Here is a 22,319-nt window from a genome sequence, read left to right as displayed (position 1 = left end):
ACCAGATGACCTCCAGAGGTCCCTTCCAGCCTCACCCATTCTGTGATTCTGTGAAAATAAAAGCACTTTCAGCAACCAGAAATGCCCACCCTGGATTTCTGGTAGCATCATGCACATAGGTGCAAGCTGACAAGCTCCCTTCCCTCCTCAACCATTACAAAAAAAAAAAAAAAAAAGCTTTCCATAGACTAGTCACCAGTATCCAAGCAAAAAACATAAAAAATGGGACTTGTAAATTAACACTCCTAATCCTACAAGAGGGCCTGGACTTTTCTGTGGAAAATACGAAAATAATCTACACGTACCTTTTTGACTCACTGGGTCACAAAGGAAATAAACAAGATAAACAAGTTTTCCATGCTGGAAAACATCTTAACCACCTATAAACTTATGACAGGGCAGGGTGAATGTTCAAAACTTGTAAACTAGGAAGCCCTCAGAGTTGCATTCTCAGAAAAATATATATATATTAATGGAGCTCTTACGGATCAATGCTCTGAAATACACTGTATAATTTATTTGCTGCTAGTACGCTAACGCCTGTTACGAATAACGGAAGTATCAAGAAGAAAATTTTTATTTTGGCCTGGGTAGGTACACTCCTCAGATTGTTTATATAACAGAGATTTGTGGTCAAAGATCAAAAAAACAGAACATGCAATCTCTTGGATTTCTTTAATAGGTTTTGTTATGCAAATTAAATTACAGTTAGAGTTTAACTCCCTTGTTAGATATTCACTTAGTGAAGATTTCATACCCTAATCATCAGGAAGCCACACATTCACATGGAATTTTAAATCATCTTTCTAGAAGTGATATACATAATTTTCAGATGCATCGTGAAAATAAAACTGCAGCAACATGCATTAAAATCCTTCTTGTAAAGCCTAATCACATCCCCACACAGTTATTACACCAAGACCAGAATAAGTTAGCAGGCTCAATTACCAGTTCACTGTTAACAAAATAACAGATTACAGCAATAAACTGTGTTATTCATGATTCTCATGCCTTATTTCTAAGAAGAGTCCTAACTAGTTTGTATGTCACTCCAGAACACGGTCCCTTGAAAACAAAAGAATGTAAATAGCCTTACAACTTAAGAACAAAACGAGGAAAAAAACCCAGTGATCTAAAACAGTTTTTTTAATGAAGACTGTTTCAGTCTCTGACTGCTGGCAGAATATTGTATTACCTAATGTAAAAATATGAGAAAGCACAATATTCAACATTGCTATGTTAAAAGTCACTTATTCCCTACCTGAAATATCTTATATACACTCCAAAATTTTTAATGTAGATTCTACTACCTGCTACATCACTGTATAAACTCTAGCCTATAATGAGTGATATTCAGTTTGAGTAGAATCATAAATTGAGAGACTTTTCAACCAAGTCCATCTCTCTAAGAAAAAGCTGTTTGCTACACTATGGTTTTTATGACTAATGAAGCCAGGTCTCAATTCAGTAGACTTGGTATGCAGTTAGATATTCCATTCTACAACAAGGTGTTAGGTTCATATTCAGTTCTCAATTTGCAGACAGAATAGAATAGGCAGAAACACCTGCCACAGAAAACCTTGACCACAAACACTGAAGATTCCTGAGTATTTCATGAAAGGAAAAATTACAGACCACTAATCACCACATGCATTTTTACAGCACTTATTGCAGAAGTATCCAGACGCTCACATGCCTCTCAGCTTTGTATTACAGTAGTGTTTTGTCATTCTACCAGTAGACATACTTAAGGTGCTCAAGTAAATAACTCAAGACTAAGGAGGTAGATGAGGAAGACAAAGTAAAAAACCAAAACTGGTAGACAAATTTTTTAAGTCATATGCAAAAAGACTTAAGTATATCTTTTTCAAAAACTAACATTCAGTACCTTTTTAAATTTTCCTTGTCGCTTTGCTGCAGACTGCCCCTGGGAGTTAGAATAACATACTGTAAGAAAACATGCACACACCACACAGGATGGAGACACCTTCTGTGTACAATTACGGTTATACTTTCAACCTACAGATTTTTAAACTTTTAGAGAGTCACATCTATGATCAAACATGCTCTTAAAGCATGCTCTTTCAGGTTTTTTAAATTAATAAAACAATGCATTATTGTGTATACAGTCCATTATTCCTGTAAGACAAGCAAGTGTTGTTAACCACTTAGCTTAAATTAATAAATTACAGAAATTCAGCCTCAAAAGTGTAGATTTAGATTTTGACTGTTTAGTGGCATTGTTCTATTTCATAATAAATATACAGACATTAGATACATTTTCCCTCACGTCACATCACTTGCTGACCTAGAGACAACTTTGCTGCCTAGTTCTCCTTTTGTCTCCTGGTACATAATGAGGTTCACCACAGGCAGCAGAAAGTATCTGATGCTGTTTTATACCATCCTTTTTTCAGGGAAAAATGACCATAACAGTAATGCCTTAGACTATGACATCAGACACACCTCAGCTAGAATTTCTCTCCCTGTAAGCTCTTAAGTATTCTTAATTACATGAAATTTGATAGGCAATACCCACCTACCTCCTACTTCCCTTCCCAGAAATCACTGTATATAACCACTTAGTCTGGTTTTAAAATAAGGTAGATGAGAATTACAACCAACAGCTGGAAAGAAGTGCAGGATTCAAGTTAGGGAAACTATACTACACTACTGCAATGGATTTACCAAGGATTTCATAAAAGTATACTTGCAACCTTGCAAGAATCACAAAGAAATATAAAACTATTTTAGAGTTATTCGTTATTGGGTTTTTCCTCACTGAGACATAAATTCTCCTGACAGACATTATCTAACCTGCACTTATATGCAGTCTGCCCCCAAAGTACTATCTACAACCAACTCAGACTGAATTAACTAAACTTTTCTACTCAACAAGATCTAAAGGTATGTGCTCACCTAATCACAGCAACTTATTTTCTATGAAAACATATTCTAGTTTTATACATGTTGTTCAGCCACATCTAGTGACATATGGACATAGATGAATTACCTCTAAACACTAACAATCACCAGGATTGTTTCAAATTTATTCTCAGGTTTGCCATCTACTTAAGATTAGCTAAAGGGAATCTTCTAAATACCTCAGCACCAGATACACACAAGAGAGATTTGGTTACTATAATTACTGTTGCACTGCAGATTCATACAAGTTAGGAACCAGTTTTTACAGGATGCTGCATTATGAGCAAAAAAATCCCTACAGCTGTTTTCTAGCATCACATACCGAGATCTCACATCATTCTGTTGGAGCATACGGTCATATTAGTGGTTGACAACATCAGTACACAGCAGGTAAGAATATCTGCTTATGCATTTGAGTCAGCAAAATTCCTACTACTTTGTAACAGTAACATGTAGGTGTTAAGAAAGCATGTATTTTTGCTGAAAATTGTATGCATGCAAGGAAGAGTATAGCTGTTTATTAGAGAATCAACATGCACAAAACTATATATGCACGTATTTTTTATTCAAAAATTATACTAAGCTAGGCAATTACACAAAATCACTTTTAAAGGCTCCACACCAACAAAAAAGCAGTTGCTTCTAGAAATACAAGGATTCAGAGCAAAATAATTAAAATTCAAAATCTGCTCTTTAAAGTACTAAAACCATGAAATACAGTACTTCCTGGCATGCCATTTACTTTCTTCAAAAGTTTCAGAAGAAACAGTCAGTCATCCATTTCAAATACTCACAGCTTTCTTTCCAAGTTCTGTTTTAGACAGTGTAAGAGCTCCTGCAAGATAACATCCTGGTCCTGCTCCTTTAGGTATTCTATTCAAAGAAAAAGTTCAGTGTTAAAACCAGGCTCATTAATGTTCCATGGGGACTACGATAAAGAATCCAAACAGTGAAACAGCAACAGGAGGAATTACCAAGCCTAAACAGGCAGACATTATCAAAGTATCATTTTTACTTAGGTGCAGAAGCAGCTGCATAGATGTAGATGAGAAAAACAAGACTTCAGTAACTTACTTGTCATCAGGTAGAGATGTAACAAAGAATGGCTGACTGTGTTTTGGTGGTAATGTCAAACTGTTGGATTTCTTCTTCCCTAAGAGAGCAAGGCTATGGTTTTCATAAATATCTAAGGTCAAGGTACTAGACAACCTGTGAGAAACAATAAATGGAAGGTCTTTGATGCGATCCAGCTCACTGTTCTGTTCATGACGAATTTGTAACCGAATAGTGTAATCTCCTTTTTCCAGTTTCACAGAATACTGAAAGAAAGAAGTTCGCATAAATGTCAAGATTAAATACTTCACTGTTCACAAAGAAACCCAGAAATACGATTGTCATGTTCTTGATCCACAGAGCTATAGCTAGATTAAATATGCTAGATCGCTTAATTTTGGAATCTCCTGAAAACAGAGCGCTTTCAAGACTTGACAGTGGCCAAAACACATTTTGGATTGATTGGGGGGCGAGGGGAAAGAGTTTTCAGACCACAATAGGCTGACATAATTTGTTACTATTCTAAGACTGTATTAACTGCTCAAATAATAGTCAGAATTCTTGCTAAACTTTCAGTTCAAAACCTCTAGCAGGTTTGCCTTGATACACTTTTAGTTTAATATATAACTTTGGGTGCTCTGTGGTTTACATCACAGGGTATTTTCTACTGTCTCAAACATTGTACCAGCTTTCACGCTGAGGGACCCAGTATTCCTGTAAGATTTAAGGCTGCAGTTTAAAGAGGTGATACTCTTTGCCCTGAGATTTTTTTATATATTCAGTTAGGAATACGCAGATAACAATCTCCGTTTATTAAAAACAAAACAAAACCAAGCAAAAAAAAAACCAAAAAAAACCCTCAAACACAAAAAACACACCCCAGACTCAAATTCTTAGTTTTGAAAACATTCTTTCATTTTTATCAACCTAAAAGGGCACCATGCGGATGTTTTAAGCAGTAGCATGCTACATTTCCTTTCTGCTGCTGCTGCTATAATTACCCTGCTCCCAGAATCTCCCTCTCCTGGGTTAGGGAGTCATAATTCCTACTGGTATTTCTTCATGGATTAAATAATTTTGAATTGCTTTAAAATTGTCCTATGATGTACAACACCAGAGATTACGGCACGGTGGTCCACCAGGTGTAAGTAACAGACTACTTTGGTGATTTTTAGATTTTATAGCACCTTAAAAATGAAGTTTAAATAATGCGATTTCTGTAATTCTTTATAAGATTCAAGAGACAAGCTTTAAAGCTGATCTTTTGCATACTTCTAGGTTGATCAAAATAAACATTACATTGATGAAAAGTTCAACTGTGATTTTGGATTGTAAAAAATAGTTTCAAAACAAAAAACTAGGAAAAATGTTTCTTCTATGTTTTTTTAATTCTGCCTGCCCTCCCTCTCCCCTCCGTGATCCAGACACATGGTCTGTTCCAGCAGAAAGAGATTCCCACAGAAGGTAAATTATCTATAAATCTTGTGCAAAAAACTCCCTTTGAAAGAGAGCAACAGGAAGTAAAACAAGCTATAGCATTTAAAAGGCTGTTTGAAGACAGCGGCAGCACAGAAGACAGCCTTCATGGATACAGAAGTGCCTGATCTATCAGTGGACAAGTCAGACAGAAAAAATAATGGATTTTTTCCACCTTAAATACAAGAGTCCAAGGTATCATCTTTGGAAAAAAACACCCAAAAGTAAAGGCAAGAGAACCTGAATTCACTTCTTGAGAAGCACCAGTCAAAATCATAAGTTAATAGCTTTTTGTAGAAATAAAACACACCATAACTCTTCCTCCTTCCTTGGAAGGGGAAAAAAAATCATAATGTTCTATTTCATGGAAACAAACCTGTCATTACTTTTTTCATACAAATATAACAGCACTGAACCTGTCTTCTTGTGAAGATAAGAACATTATACCTATGTATCATGAAATGTTAGGAGCTAGTAGCAGGCCTGGGAGGTGAGAAAAAAAATTTTTGCACTGTGCAGAAAACATAAGGTAAAATAAAGAAATTACTCTGTACCTGGTGTGGATAGGCATCTCCTGAACCCATTTGTCTTTTGTTCTGGTCAAAAATAATCCATAGTTGACTATCAAATTCAGATTCGTACAACAATTCACAAAGAAGTGGGCAGCTTGGAGTTACTTCTCCACTCTTAGGCTATTAAACGAAAGGTCACAACATTTAATCCACTACCGAACAAAACAAGTATAATCTTCACACACACATTAAAAAGAATACCTGAACTAAAGCCTATTTCAAGCAACAGTAGCGCCTAAACAGAACCATATCAGAATTCTGACTGTAGAGAGTCTAAAGTGTGAATCTAGACATTGTTTCTGACAGAAAGCTAAAGTTAAAATCTGGATTTAGAAAACATGCTGCATTTATCAATGACTTTAAAAAAAAGAAAAACAACCGCCTATAACCCTTACCTGATGGAAGTTATAGGTCAAAATCATCTCATACAGTTGACGATTATTTGGTAAAATATCTCTGGAGCCCAAAGGTTTTATTTTTGCACTCACTGGTCTGCAGTTAAACAACAGAAAACAACAGAAGGTACTCTTAAGAAACAGGTATCCTCTATCAAAACTTGTCTTGCTTAAGCAGAAGCATAATCTGAAGTACAACTGAATTCAGCACATATAATAACATCTCTTAAAATATTTTAACCATCCAGGCAGCATAAATTCCTCAGTTAAAATGAATGTCAGTTCAAAAACAAGGTTTAGTGACACTGCAGGCACTGCCAAAGAAAGAAGCCAACAGAATATAGCAAGCACATCTAAATGCTCAAAATTAAAGGCCATTTTAAAAAAAAAAAAGAAAACCAGACTTCAGGATTAGGGAAAAAAAAGTGAAGTTACTTTACATCTCTAGTATCCATGTTGCAATCAGCACTTTTATTCAGAGATTGAAAGATTAACGGCACAGTAATTAGAGCACAGAATAAACAGTTGATAATTGTTATTGAAGGTTGTATCAGATGAGAATCTGCAAAAGGCTTTACAGAAATCAGACTAGTAACACAGAAGAATGTTAACATACACTACCTACGTAGCGTATGTTAACTCAGATACAGTTAGGACAAGCTATTGTTCAGAGCAGCACAAACACTTTGGACCTTAAGCATCAAAGAATATAGGCTGAATAATGATATAGGAAAATCAGAGCTTCAGAAATAAAGAGTAGCAAAATGAGGGTGCCCTGGCATCATTTAAGTTTGCACTTCATTCATTTATTCTGACAGCCTTTAATTACATGATCAAATTTTTTGCTTTAAGATTCTGTCAGCTCTTTCATTGTCAAGAGCACAGACTAGTCACCCAGCAAAGTATCTGTGCTGGCTCAGACCACAGGTCCATTTAACCCAGGCTTCCTAGTCTGGCAGACACCAGATAGACTGCTGACAGAAGACTTAAGAACCACGCAATACCACACATGATGTATCTCCCTAATACTCAGCCTGCCTCCAAGCATTTGAAACGCAAGAGACCAAATAAGAAGCCATTCTGTACTTTTTTTCCCGTGTTACAATTCATTACTTCATTCAAGAGATACTATTCATGCCTTAATTTAAATACATAAATATTTCCCATGAGTTTACTTAACTGCAGTTTATTTACTGTCAGATATGTGCCTCAAATATTACAAGGAGATAAGAGCATCTCCATTTCACCAACCAAGAATGAGGCAAAGACGTATTAGGAGTTTGGTTTTTTTCCTCACTTAAGGCATATCAATTTGGGTATTTCTGATTCTAACATTAGGTGGAGTGTTCATTAAACAACAAATTCTTAGCCACCTCAATTCCAGTTACAAGTATTCAAAAGCCCCATACAGAGTCCAAGGTCTCCACTTAGAGGCCCAAATAACGGAAAACTTTGGATTACTGACCACTATGAAATTGTCTGGCCCAAGTCTTAAGAGTACTGCTTAAACTGTATAGCATTTCTTTTTCCTCCTGCAGTGACCAACTTTAGTAATTGCTGCACTGGTTACGAATTTTCCAACAAAGCTTTTCCTCCAAACCAGCATGTGTCAAACCGACAAGATAAACACAACTTTCCATGCAGAATTCTGCACCAGATCCTACAAAAACACTTCTAATCAAGCAAGAGAGAAGAGACAGTCTTTCCAGGTCAAAACTGGACAGGATTTGAAGGACCTGCTTGAAAAAAAACCAACCAAACAACAAACAACTAAAAAACCACCCAAACAAACAAAAAAACCAAAACACAAACAAACAGTAGCACCAAATAACCCTACAATTTTTTTCTTTAGATACTGAAGTGCCTTTTGCCTCTAAGTGTCTCCTTCTGAAGCAATGGAACGTGTTTGTACTTTTTTTTTAAAATAGCTTAAAGAAAATAATTTATATGCAAAAAGTCACCATAATTCTCAAATTTTGTCAAAGGTGAAAGGAACCAAAAAAGAGAATGCTGAGAAAATTAATTGATATTTCCAAACCTACTTAAAATTTGACAAGAATATTGTTGTTACCCTAAATTTCACTGTTAACTTGTTACTATTTTAATTACATACAAATAGTTCTCCCACTTTCCCAATGCAGTTCCCCAGAAACTCTACCTGAGCGTTTGAACCCAGCTTTTCAGATTTATGCACGGAGCAATATCTTCATACTTCAACAGTGACTGAACATCAAATCGTACGATGCCTTCTGAAGCATGCTAAAGGAAAGAGTGTATAACAATTATTCTTCTGTGCAGTTATGACATCAGATGTGGACCAATGCAAGCTGTATTCACCTATACTATAAGAAGAAATACTGTGTGAGTTTGAAAGTGGCACAACACTTCTATTTTACAACAGCAGATACACCTGGACCTGCAAAACTTTTGCAATTGGAGCTAAAGTCTTATTTATATTTTTTCCCCTTTATAATTTAAGTGCTTTCTGCAGCACTGTACAAGTCACACTTCGGGCAGGGCTGGGTTTCATTTGTGATGCTTTCCTCTGAATATGTAATTCAATAAATACCAGTATTATTCGTCTAGAATCTTAAAACAAGTATTTTATATTTTATGGTGGTTCTGCTTCGGATTATTATTACAGAATAGTTTAACATTGCAAAAAAGAAACAATACTGCATATACAGGCTAGTGATGGGCAAATAATCTGACAACTTTTTTCTATGTATCCCATGACAAAACTACCAGTATATGAGCCCTATTAAAATTTATTTTATCAAAGTTACAGATGCTCAAGAAGGGCAAAACTGTTTGTATTCTCCCATTTTTAATTCTCTATTATTCAGCTGATGTAATCATGTTGAGGTGGGGGAAGGTGCTGTGCGCACACCACCACAACCATCTCTTTCTTTTACTGCTCTACTGTTTCAAGACCTAGTACCTTAGCACAATGCACCCACTCTTTTTTCAGTTTATTCAGCTCTTAGAGCCTGAATACATCCAAATTCACCTGTGGGGCAGCTATAATTTGCTCTGGCCCTTAGCTGAAAAAAAGGGAGGAGCCAGGATAAATAGCATGGCACTGTTTCATGTAGGTACTGCCATGTCAGCTCTCAAAGAGAGCCCTCTCCTGAGGGAGGGAAAGTCAAGTGAAGCCAGGTTGCACAGGACAGCAAAGAACACAGGAGCAAGACAAAGTACTGTAAATATTATGAAACCAATGTTTTTAGCAACTTTTTAATCCTTTAGTATCATAGAGCCTTAGGAATCTCCACACTGCCCATCCACTGTGCCTTCAACTGCCCTAAACAATTAATCTTAAGCCAATGAGCACATCTCAATAAAACAATGAACAGAAAATGAATTTTAATGATATTTTGTACTTAAAACAGTATTCAAAGTACTGTCTTTTAGCAATGGAAGCCTAGATATTCAAGTTCAAGAACTGTGGTCCCAGCAAAGTTTATTCACACAAACACTTGCTAAAATAAGTATAGTTACAATTTCATCCTTTTAGTATGTTCTTTCTATTGGTGCTGGGTTTGAAGTGTTTTTTGGTTGGGGTTTTTTTCCCCCTATTTTTCCCGCCTACTGATTTATAATGAAAAGGCATAGAAAAAAAATAATAATGGTAGTGGGAATTTCTGTGGCACTGAACTCCTATTTACCTATTTTTAAGAGAAAATATGAACATTTAATGTATATCCTTTTAATCTTTCTAAATACAGGCAAGAATGAAGAAAAGCTTTTTTTAATTCTGAGATACCACAAGATTTCTTAATAATTCAAAATAAACACTCTGGAAAACTTACCATGTTTAGCTGAGGAGTAGCACAAAGTACACCATGGAAAGAAATTGTGTAATTAATGCTAACATCGCTAAGGCTTGCCCACCACCGAGCAACACAAAATTCAATGGTTTTTCCAGCCTGGGTAACAAAAGCACAATGTTAGATTCAAGCTCCCATATTCCCCTTCTATTTACCCCAGCCTCCCTCATACCAAGACAAAACAAAAACAAAAACAAAAACAAAAACAACATCAGAGTATAGCTCAAAAAAAGACCCTCTTCTGTCCAGTTTACTGCAATTGTATAGGTTTGTACCAAGTAAGACATTATACTTGGTCCAGAAAACACAACACAGCTCCAACGAAATAGCATGACTGATGACCACATCAAAGCAAAGAGTGCCAGGGGTATACCCTACAGAGAAAGGCACAGCTTTTAAATGTTACTTCTTCCCTTCCTATCCTTCAAACTAGGTGGACAGGTTAGTTCATACATAAGTTCAATATATGTGCCCTGGAAAATGTGTATCAGAAAGAGATCCTACTTTCTGCCTAAATAAGAGGACATGAAGCTTGGGAAGTTTGGGGGTTTTGTTGTTGTTTGGTTGGGGTTTCTTTTTTGTGTGTTCTTTTTTAATTAACATGATAAAATTCACAGTGTGTCAGTGGGACAAACTTAACTTAGGGTCTGCACCTGATGTTTTCACAGAGGGTATGGAACTGAATAGCACAGAAATCATAATTACTCTTAGGCTTTAGAGCTATACAACTAAATCAAGCAAGGCAGGGTACAGACTTGAGAAGTAGACTCTCTTATCCACACCTCTGAACTGCTAGCTCACTCCTTGGTTCTGTTCTGGACTCTTGAGCTAGCATTATTCAAGCTAAGCCTGCTGTATCTAAGCAGTATGAATGTAAGCCAGTCAGTTCTATCACCTGGCTTCAACATCACAGAGATGTCCCAGATTACCACATTAAGCACTAAAGGCAAAATATGCTGAATTACATCTATCTGAGAAGTCACAGCCCCTATTTGAAAGGGAAACAAACTGATTTGTAAAAACAAGTACCAACAAACCAGAGAGATTAACACATATTATAAGGGCATTACCAAATAATTAAGAAACACTAGCAAGCTATTAGAGATCTTTTCAAAACTGAAACGCAGATGCATTCACTACTGTAACAAATGTATGATTTCCTGGGTTTGGAGTTTTTCTTTGGAAAAAAAAAATCCAGAATCAGTTATGTTATAATGCACTGATATATTACTTTTTCTCTCTTCCCCCACACCATCCTACGGTAACTTACTAAGACAGGAAATGCTTCAGTCACTGATCCTTTTTCTGGTAAGGATGAAAATTTGTAGAACTCATGACTTCTATACGCTTTTTGTTTCACTAGCTGAACAGCATGAAGCACAAACTTGGCAGTCACATCAGCTGAACACGAACATACTGTCACTTCTACATTAAAGAAAAGATTAAGTTTTGTTTCAAGAGCCAAGAATTTTAGAAGGAAAGCAGAGATTCACCAGAAAAACACTAGTTTCACAAGTAATTTGTAATTTAATAAGTTATGCAGTACCCCAAGTGGCTCCATATGTGAATAATGCTTATATATCAGTTATATACAAAGACCCTTTCAGATTAAGGAAAACTAGTTAAGTTTAAAGATCAGTTAAGAGAAACATGACTAAACTAAATTATGAAAATTAATTGTATAGCACAGATGTATAATCTGTACAGGACAGATTGCTGCTGAATTCTAAATTAAGAGTCTTACCACTAACTTCAGTCTAAATAAAAGATTCTTGAATGCATTATTATTTAGTAATCTCACAGAGAAATATTAGAAAAAAACCCAAACACAAACCTTCTTTTCCTCCTTGCAGAATTATGAGCTACTTGCCCATTATGAAAATCACATTTTCTTCAGTTAGGACATCTTTCAATACTACATCCATACACCTTAAAAACTAGGCAAACCTCAGACAGAAACAAGTTTCCATAAACATGGGGTATTCCCCAGTTATGGGCAATCACTTCAGATTGTATTTCCTGGTTTCTAGAAGACTGAAAATCAGGATTCTACTACACCAGAAACCATGGAGATAACTCAAAATCGCTCTTCTAACAGCTTAAAATCAAATAAATATTTTACGTATTCATGGGTCAAATCCTTCAGTTTCTTATTCAGGCAGAACTCACAATTATTTCAAAACAACTTTGTCAAGTCTGACATGCAATTTTTCATTTAATTAACATAGTCATTTTCCTTACCAGCCCACGTAGCTCCCTGTGGAACATCGATGAAGTGCCTTCGGATTTGACCAGGTTTAAAATGAACATCTGTATATGTCAGGTCATAGCTTGATGATTCGTCTACTCTGTAGATCAAAAAGAAGGCACAAACAGTAATCAAACAAGCTGTGAAGCTTTTTTCTTTAAAGTATTTTTAAATGCAAAAATACTCACAAAAAAAGTGTATCATGAGGATATTTAGTCCTCAGTACCGATTATTTTAAACCGTACTAGTACAGAATCTGACAGCACAATGTATCTACAAGATTTACATCAGCTCCACCACATTATTTAGGCACCCTCCCTGTCTCACTGAAGTTACTGTGCTTAAAGTTAAGTATCAAAGAATCCTAGTTTTCAGTGGATCTGTTTTTCCTAACTGAATAACTTTCCACTAAAGTGAGCTACCACGTCCCCAAGTGCCACATCTACATGTTTTTGAACGCCTCCAGGGATGTTGACTCAACCACCTCTCTGGGCAGCCTCTTCCAATGCCTGACCATTCTTACAGTAAAAAAATTTTCCTAATATCCAATCTAAACCTCCCCTCGAAGTAGCTTGAGGCCATTTGCTCTTGTCCTATTGCTTTTTACTTGGGATAAGTGAGTGACACCCACCTCACTACAACCTCCTGACTGGTAGCTGCAGAGAGCAATAAGGTCTCCCCTCAGCCTCCTCTTCTCCAGGCTGAACCACCCCAGCTCCATCAGCCGTTCCTTATAAGACCTGCTCTCCAGACCGTTCCCCAGCTTCATTGCCCTTCTCTGGACACGCTCCAGCACCTCAATGTCCTTCTTGTACTGAGGGGCCCAAAACTGAACACAGTACTCGAGGTGCGGCCTCACCAGCACCGAGTACAGGGGTACGATCACTGCCCTGCTCCTGCTGGCCACACTATTCCTGACACAAGCCAGGATGCCATTGGCCTTCTTGGCCACCTGAGGACATATTCAGCCAGCTGTCAACCAGCACCCCCAGGCCCTCTCTGCCGGGCATCTCTCCAGCCACTCTTCCTCAAGCATGTAGCATTGCATGGGGTTGTTGTGACCCAAGTGCAGGACCTGGCATTTGGCCTTGTTGAACCTCGTACAACTGACCTCAGCCTATTGATTCAGCCTGTCCAGGTCCCCCTGCAGAGCCTTCCTACCCTCAAGCAGATTGACACTCCTGCCCAATCTGGTGTCGTCTGCCACCTGACTGAGGGTGCACTCAATCTCCTCATCCATGTCATTTATAAAGATATTAAACATACCCCCCTTTACTCTTTTCTCACAATGCTGCTATGTGTTAATAAACTTGATGATCTTAGAGGTCTTTTCCAACCTTAATGATTCTATGATTTTGTAAGTAATATTTCTATGAATTATGTAGAGAAGTTATGCTTTGTTGTTTTTTTTTTTCCTCAAGGCAGATTGTCCACTGAATAGGTTTAATAAGATACTCTCCTTCCTTATCAACATCACTGAAGTCATATGTTTAAACCAATGATGGGCACAATACTAACTCTCTAAGTTCGCTGTATTAAAGTCATGACGGAAACTTATCCCAACTTTTACCTGCCAAATAACGTCCCCTGCCTTTATGTACTCTAGTCCATCAGTTAGAAATGAAAAAAACAAGCTCCAGCTGGCCTACACCTATGATTGTGTTGACTGACACTTTGGTCAACAAGCCAGAAGTCATCTGTATTCTTATGTACCAGGAAGCTGCTGCCACTGTGGCTTAGGCCAGCAGAACACACTGCCTTCTGGCTGCCAGGACCAGAACTACAGAAAAAGCCACTGCTGTGTAAGTCTGCTGCAAGAATCTTTTCAGATCTCCGTTCATTTATCAATGTTAGTAGTAAGTTCAATAACTCCCAAAAAAAGAAGGTGGTGAAATAAATGACAATAAGTGGGTAGAGAAAACCAACCTAAATTAAAAAATGCAGATAAAGCCTGGGTTTACTGACCTTGTCGGTATAACAACAGTTATTGGAACTCTGAACAGAGGGCCTGCATTAGGCATTGCTATATCATATCCACACACCTAACAAAATAAAATACAGCCACTTAAAACCTTCAGTCAAAATGAAGTTATAGAAGACAACATTCAGCTTAAAGTAGTTGCAGAATATTTTGAAACTCTGTAGTCATCACTGAGAAAAAAAAAAAAGATCTTTCTAGGGTGACAGTGGTCAAATGAATAGTAAAACCGCAACATTCGCCAAGAAAAAAATACTAGTTTTCACACTCATTTCAGTTTTTTCCCAGAAGTCTTCAAGCTTTCAACCTACGTTTGATAGTCCCTATACCAAAAGCTCAACCCTGTTTCAACTCAGAATTTGTCCCAAACAGCCTTATTATTTTATTTCTGCTTTTCTGTTGTTGTCTTAAACAGATTTTAACCCTTCTTTTCCAGGATTATGTCTGAGAAAATGCAGTTTGATTTACCATGCTTTTCATGGTCAAGCTTTAAATACCATCTCTGAAAATTTGTTCCACCATCACTTCGCTAAAATGTTCTCAGTGGTACCATAGAACACTTGAAGCTCCAAGCATCCTAAGCAAGTCACTTCTAAAAAGAAAGTTGATATCATCTTCATTATGATCAACTACAATGCAATGGAAACATTTCAATGTTAATATAAGGCTTGGGATGAGGATGAAAATGGCTGAAAAATATTTTTTGTCGGTGTGTTTCTTTTGCAGGAGTGAAAGAGGATGGTTGAGAGAGAAAATGAGAAAATTAATGGCTTTCGTATTAGATTTGTCCAAATTTGAACACAGCCGCTCAAAGTCAGCAAAATGCTTCTGCCGTACACAGCCTTTACCAGATATTTTTCTCCTTCATCTTCCACAATGGGATGGGGTTAAAGTGAGGAAACAAGAAAATAGGCTGCATCATTGTACCCAAACAAGTCCTAAGGTAGAACAAAATCTTGAGTCTGTATAAGACTGCATGGCAACACCACAAAAACTAGGCCAGTCCTCAAGCCAGCACAGAAAGAGAGAAATATTTACCATAAAACCACAAATCTCTATCCTCAATAATAATAAAGAACCGAGCCAGAGAGCCAAAGATGAAAATACCCCCAGAGAAAAAACCTTAATGAATGGTTATTTATCAGGTTTATATTTTTATATGCTTTTATTTTTTAGGCACAGCCATAGTTATGCTATACAAAGTCCCATGGCATAACTATTGCTGAATCCTGGATTCAGCCTGTACACTGAAATGGAGTGTGGCAGTACTTTCTGGTCTGTACAGCACATAGCTTTCATTTCCTTAAAAATTACTTCTATAAAAAGTGGATAGAGACCACAGGAAAAGGTAAGGGCACACAATCTTACTTAGAACACCAATACTTCGATACCTCTGTATAATGTAGTCCTTCTCTGAGGCCACGTGGATCCACACGAATATTTATGTGTCGACATTGGTTCATAAGTTCTAAATGACTAGGACACTGGACCCATGGTGCATTTGAAGTTAAAGCTAAATGAAGCTGGAGAGATATTCTTTCAGTGTTTTCTGTCAAGAAACAAATTCAAAAAAAAGTTCAATAACATAAATATGTGCTCATATCCTTCGAAAGCACAGCATTTTCCATTAAAATGTACACATCAATAAAATGTAATAGGAATTAATTCCTTAGGGCCCCTGGATGTCAGATTCTCCAAAAAGGACAGTGTTCTAGATTATTTCTTCTAACTTGAGAAAAACAGAACAGAAGCAGCATACAGTAAAATAAAGGTTGTACACAGCTTCAAAATTTCCCCCCGTGAGACAGTCAAACCTGACCGAGTCTTAGACAGGCTAGTAAGCAACACTTTAGTTACCCACAACATAGTCTGGAAGCAGGTATAAACTTTCTTGTATAGACACAAAGTCTTGCCTAATGCAGAGAAATACAATAAAAAGCAATTGTACGAATTCTGAAGGTTATGCTAATTACCAAATTACATTATAGAGGAATCCACGTGAGAGGTATAGTCTATTAAAAAATTACTACGGTAATCTAATCTGACTTTGCAAACAGTCAATTTAGCCAATCTCACAAATTAGCTTCCATGTCAAAAAAGATATGGGTTAAAGCACAGCTTCTGGAAAAGCATCTGACCCTAGCTGAAATGCTTTAGTGATTAAAAACTAGCTTTCTCCTGCTCTGAAGTTAAATGACACTTTGAAAAAAGACTCCCACGCTTCCTAGTGCTAATTAACCTTAGCTTTATTTTCAGACATTTCATTACATCTTTGTTAACTAGAGAAATGAGCACTCTATTATCAGACATAATTCCTTCACAGGTGCATGAGAAGCAATAAAAGCTCAAAGACAGCTTCAGACAGACTGAGCAAATCAGCCTCCCTCAGCCTTTTACTACAGTTTCTTATATTCAGTCTTGTTGAAAACACCAGACACAGCACAGAAATAACAATTGGACAGGTACTAGGGGAACAACATTATGCTACAAGACAGTCATCCATTACAAACGTTTATGTTTTCAGATTGGTTCCTTCCTGCAGAAGAACCTATTGTACAACAATTTTATTTCTGTGTGTCATATGGCAAATTTAAAAAGCACTGACTGCAACATAACCTGCCAAACAACTAAGTTACTCTGAGTCAGTAACCTGTCCTAATTCATACCCTTTCTCCCCCTAAATAAACTCACCCCATTGTCACATGCCAATCTTCTTGGGGATCACTGGTTTTAGGAAAATTACTTTTACCCTGTTAGTAATTAAAACCTGAATCAATTCCTGTATTGCCTTTAGATGTAGCCATGTTTATCCATTATTAGATACTGAATGTAAGCCTAGTTTGTTAAGCTAAGATTTTTCTCAGGTTATGGAAAGTTAGATAAAGTACAAATCTAGAAATTACAGTCTTTAAATAGCTGAGAAACTGATTTCTGGGTAAGTTCTTTCCTCTTTAGAACAGTAATCATTCTTTGTCAGGAGTTATCTACAACAAAAACCCAAAAGTTCTACAATTTCCTGAAACATTAGGGATATTCGATTGTTTTCCTGTATTCTTCCCTGGCCTCACAACTTCACTTTAAATTTCTTCAGAACAGAGAGACATCTCTTTTTTCAGTGAGAAGAAGCATGAAGTAACAGACTCCCCCAAAACATGAAAGTGCTGCAGTTATATATCTGAGGTTAGAATGGAAAAGTTGTTTAGCTGCATGCCTTCATTTACCATCAAATTTAGAGTTGCACTTACTCCTTTTACTGTACAGATTCCTATCACTCCTCATTATGACACCTTTTTTGTTTCAAGATTACACTTAATTTCCTCCCCGCCCTGGCATACAAAAGCTCTTTCCTACCTGTATTTTCAGGAAAGACAGGTTCTATGCCAACCCCATGATCAGAAGGTGCAGCTATCTGGGCAGGATCTCTGAGGTAGATTCCACGGTTGCTGCCGACAGTAACCGTAAAGCCTATGTTACTTACGAATGATGAATTCTGAATGAGGTAGTCATAGGCTTTATCAACCTGTTAGAAAGAACACATTCAAATTAACAAATTTCAACTTAGTAGTAATTTATGCCTATTATCTTCAATATGAAGTGTTCAGCAAACACAGCAACAAACAGCGAAGTAACTCACGTGCTACCTGAGGCACACTGATTGCACCTTACACAATATTCAGCATAGAAAATGAGGCAACATTTTCAGTCTGCAACAGCCACACAGAGCACAGAAAGTCAATTTAAAAAAAGACAAATCTCCTTTGCTATAAACCCATCAAAACATGCATAACGTAAGTTTTCAGAGATTACTTCAAAGACAAAGAGGACTTCAAAGGGCCCAGACCTACTAAACTAATTTAGGAGTGTGTCTCCTATGAGGAGCCACTCCAGCTAAGCATTTAAACCTTTTATGCAATACAAGACGTTGAACAGTTCAAAAGAGACAAGCAATATGGGATGCCCATAGAAGTTTTATATATTCAAAGGAAATAGGAGAATCAGGTCATGAAATCCAGCCCTGGATTTACGTAAATGAGCTGTCACAGTAAAGTCAGATGACAGGTTGACCTTTTTGTTTTGAAAAGACATCCTTCTATCTCACTTTCTATTCTACTGACTCCAATAATCTTACATTCTCTTCTCCATAGTGAGCTACTTTCACCAGCGGAGATTGGGACACTCTCCTTTGACACAAGTAGACATTCAACAGCCTTGGTCTCCCAGATCAGTTTTAACCACGTTTTAACATGTTTTATTCACAGACTGCTAAATCATAAGATATTACTGGTGCGTTTCATTTTTCTGTGGCAATGTTTTTTAACTGATATGGCTACACCATTGTTGCCTTCTCCATCAGTGTTACAGATGCACTTAGCAGACATTACCTACTAGGTTCTAGCCTCCCCAGAACATGAGTTTAGGGCTAAGCGTTTAATATCTAGCATCTTTAAGCATGAGAGCAAAATCTCAGTACCTCTATTTCACTAGGATGGGAGTGACTAGTCAAAAACCAGCAGCAGCTCTTTAAGAACCTAAGCTTCTGCATAGGGAGACTGTCATTCACTTCATCATACAAATGATCACATCACAGATTTCCAAGCTACTTAGAAGTCCACAGGATACAAGGAACATTCAGTCTTTTCAGCGCGGGCCCAGAGCAAAGTCATCACACAACTGCAGCTGTACTGCTTTGTGAACCAGCGTGGGTATCTCTGTATATTCACTGCCCAGAACTTACAGTTCCAGCTTTTGTCTGCACAGAACAAGTTCAGCTTGCTCTGACAATAGCATAAAAACATTTTTTGACATTAGGACAGTTTTGGTATCCAAATCCACATGTGGGTGACAAAAACCCACTTCCCACTTTTACGTCCACAGACCTTTTTGATCAGTCTAAGAATGTGTCAACACAATCATTCTACAGTAACTGCATGCTGAAACTGAGAGAACCGTCTCATTCCTCCTCCCCTCCCACTACATTCCCTTCTTCTCCCTCAGTCAGAATCAAGTAGCAAACTTGTGTAAGCACATCTAGAAAGCTACTCTTTTTTGTGCATTAGTTTTCCACTGGCAGTCATTTATATTATGTTAGGTTTTTTGCTAGCAAGTACCTGAATAATACCATGTCCTTGTGCAAATACTTCTATGTTTTCAGCTTTCACTGCAGTATTTTCTAAAGCTCTTCTGACAGAATGAACAGTGTAATGAATATCATTAGCTTTGAGTCCTGAAATTAAAAATAAGGGTATTATTGAATACAACAAAAAAATTGAAAGATACAGCATTTTTTTTTTAAGAAGAAGAAAAAGTATCTAATCTCTTTTAGACTATGTAGCACATTACCTGACAATACTAATGCAATGCCTCCACATGCATTGGGAGAAGACATGGATGTACCATTCATGAGTTGTGTTCCTCGCAGAGTCCAGTTTGGAACAGAAGCAATAGCACCTCCTGGGGCACTGATACTTACTCCAAGGGCTCCATCAGTGCTAGTGTTAAAACAGAATGGTTGAGAAACAAACATTCTTTTCTGCACACTTTGTCTTGAAGTTATCTATGCACTTAAAAAAATAATCTTAGGGAACATTCACAAGTAAATAACTTCACTAAATCCATTAATCCACTAAACTCAAGAAAAAGCATGCCACTAAATAGCAATTTAAAATGTCACACTAATCATCAGCTACAGCTGTTTTACAGTGAAAGTTTAGAAAACTTTCACTCCTTCAACACTCTTCACCAGTCTTCAGTTTAGTCAGCAGAATATCTTCTAGGATTTGAATTAGCAAATGCATGCAACCAAACCTATTGAACACTTCAACACATAAATTAGTATTCTACATAACCTGTTTAACAGTTGTTATTTTTAAAGAAAAATTGTCAAAGGAGAGGAAAACTAGAAAAGGTCCAAAATCCAGATCTCTAATTTTGCATGTTGCCACTTCACTACCAGGTCAAATTCTCAATTACAATAGAAAATCAGAGACTAGGAGAGCAAGGGGAGAAGACAAAAAAAAAAAAGTCAGAGGTGGGTCAGGATCTCAGGATCAGCTGGGCCCCAGCTACCTTTCTTTCTTGCCTGAGCATATTTAAGAATGGAGCAAGTACCTGTGGCACAGTTAAAGCAGCATCTATTTTTCAAGTGTATGAGCCACATATACTCCATCTTCCTTGCTCAGAATAGACAAAAATTGCACCACTCTGATAAGGACAGCGCTGTGCCTGAGCTATTAAGTTCTGCAGAGAGGCATGGTATTTTACGGGATTTATATCCCGCACTAACAGCTTCCTATGTCAAATCTGCCTCAAATCAGAGCACTCTCAGTATGATACTGTAATGTATTGTTTGTGGACATATTTTATGACAGCCCTATATAAACAACAGGTTCTGTCTCATGAAGCTTCTAGCCAAGCAGAGCACAGCTTATCTGCCTGAAAGCCTCTGCTGGACAGACTGATCCCCTACCCCAAGACTGCTCTAGCAAAGCTTCAGGAACTCTCCAGTTACCTGTGTGTTGCACCTTACACAAGGGGAATCCTCCTTTGGCCAGACTTGGCCTTTCAACTGACATATGCTCATTCTGACTGTTTTACAATGCAAAGCGACAAAGCACACAAAAAGTAGTTTTTGTATATGTGGGGGGTGGGTGGGGTGGGTGTGTATATGTATATCAATATTAATTACATGTCTTTCTGCCTTTCTCAGCTGAAGGGAGAGACCACATTTGTCTTCTCCCTACATGAAATATGACAATTCTACATAAGGTCTTGGAACAATATACTTGCCTGTAAACACACAAACACCAAGACAGCTAACTTTAAAGACCAATTTTAATAGGGAAGCATTTGCTATGTAACCAGCAAATAAACCAAGGACCAACCTCAAGCTATGTTTTTTATTTTTTCCTTCACCCAATACTATTGTAGGCTAAACTATAAAAGACAGTATACAGTAACTCCACGACTTGCAAGAACAATTCCAAACTCTAAACACAGGCAAGAACTCAGGAAGAGACGCTATTCTTTTCTTCTTCTTTTGGCTACCAGATTACTATCAAATGCTTCCCAAGGCAGGAAATAAAATGAAATTTTCATTGCCCCAAAATTTTATTTTATAGATATTTGAGATAGTTTTATATAATGTAAGGTAGAAAAGAATTTTTTTCTGCCTACTCACACCTCTACTGGACTGAAGTAAAATCCGAGTAAGTCATGCCATCACAGCAATGTCACTGAAGCCAGAAGTAACACCACTGCCATAACAGTATTTCTTTTAATCTTCAGAATCTTAACAGTTAACTTCACCACATTAACTTAATGAAATAATTACTATGGAAAAAAGAATCTGAAAAGATAAATTTCAGGAAAAACCCAAGCTTCCTAAGAACTTCTATCATTTCTGAAGAGGTCTGTGCTCATCAAACACACTGTCCTGAAACATACAGGTTGTGCCGAGGCAGTTTAGTGGTCTTCCCCCTTCCCCAGAAGTCCTAGAGCCCAACATACAAGGGCCTTCCAAGACCAGCAGGCTACCTACGCCCTTCCAAGAGAAAGAAATACTTCAATTCTGGTATTAATGATCAGGTTTTAGATATTTAATTACATGATCTGAATCCCAAAGTAATGATTTTGTTCTTTCAGTATAACCTACCTAGGCCCTCTGGATGACCAAGTATATTGATTTGCTGGCAGTTTCTCTCTTAAAGAGTATTCAGCAACCATCATGTCAGGTGATACATAGGCACCAACACCTGTAAAAAATATTGAAGCATTTAGTTGTACAATGAATTTTTATTAGAAGCAAAAATAAAATATTTCTGTTTAAAATTCATTATAAGAAGA

At 37.2% G+C, this 22,319-nt stretch overlaps 1 protein-coding gene across 3 annotated transcripts in view; it reads right to left on the bottom strand.

The window, feature by feature from the left end:
- Nucleotides 1-22,319, bottom strand: part of TPP2 (tripeptidyl peptidase 2) — a 58,892-nt gene that overhangs the window by 18,239 nt on the left and 18,334 nt on the right. For 2 of the 3 annotated variants that reach the window (XR_012660195.1, XM_075090234.1), the window contains exons 10-23: nt 22,129-22,228; nt 19,818-19,966; nt 19,586-19,701; nt 17,829-17,997; nt 15,869-16,026; nt 14,465-14,541; nt 12,493-12,599; nt 11,522-11,676; nt 10,234-10,350; nt 8,580-8,680; nt 6,422-6,518; nt 6,009-6,146; nt 4,000-4,244; nt 3,720-3,798 (exon numbers count right to left, since the gene is read on the bottom strand). Coding sequence is in view for 2 of the 3 variants with exons in the window: in XM_075090234.1 (XP_074946335.1) it covers nt 3,720-3,798; nt 4,000-4,244; nt 6,009-6,146; nt 6,422-6,518; nt 8,580-8,680; nt 10,234-10,350; nt 11,522-11,676; nt 12,493-12,599; nt 14,465-14,541; nt 15,869-16,026; nt 17,829-17,997; nt 19,586-19,701; nt 19,818-19,966; nt 22,129-22,228 (1,808 nt within the window). In the remaining variant the exon portion in view is untranslated. Of the gene's footprint in view, nt 1-1,888; nt 1,928-3,719; nt 3,799-3,999; nt 4,245-6,008; nt 6,147-6,421; nt 6,519-8,579; nt 8,681-10,233; nt 10,351-11,521; nt 11,677-12,492; nt 12,600-14,464; nt 14,542-15,868; nt 16,027-17,828; nt 17,998-19,585; nt 19,702-19,817; nt 19,967-22,128; nt 22,229-22,319 lie in introns of all 3 variants that reach the window. The other variant, XM_075090243.1, reaches the window with a different exon arrangement.

The sequence above is a fragment of the Phalacrocorax aristotelis genome, chromosome 1 (genome assembly GCF_949628215.1).
Source record: "Phalacrocorax aristotelis chromosome 1, bGulAri2.1, whole genome shotgun sequence".
Lineage (NCBI taxonomy): Eukaryota > Metazoa > Chordata > Aves > Suliformes > Phalacrocoracidae > Phalacrocorax > Phalacrocorax aristotelis.
The sequence above is the reverse complement of the archived record's forward strand: the minus strand, read 5'-3'. Positions and strand labels throughout refer to the sequence as shown.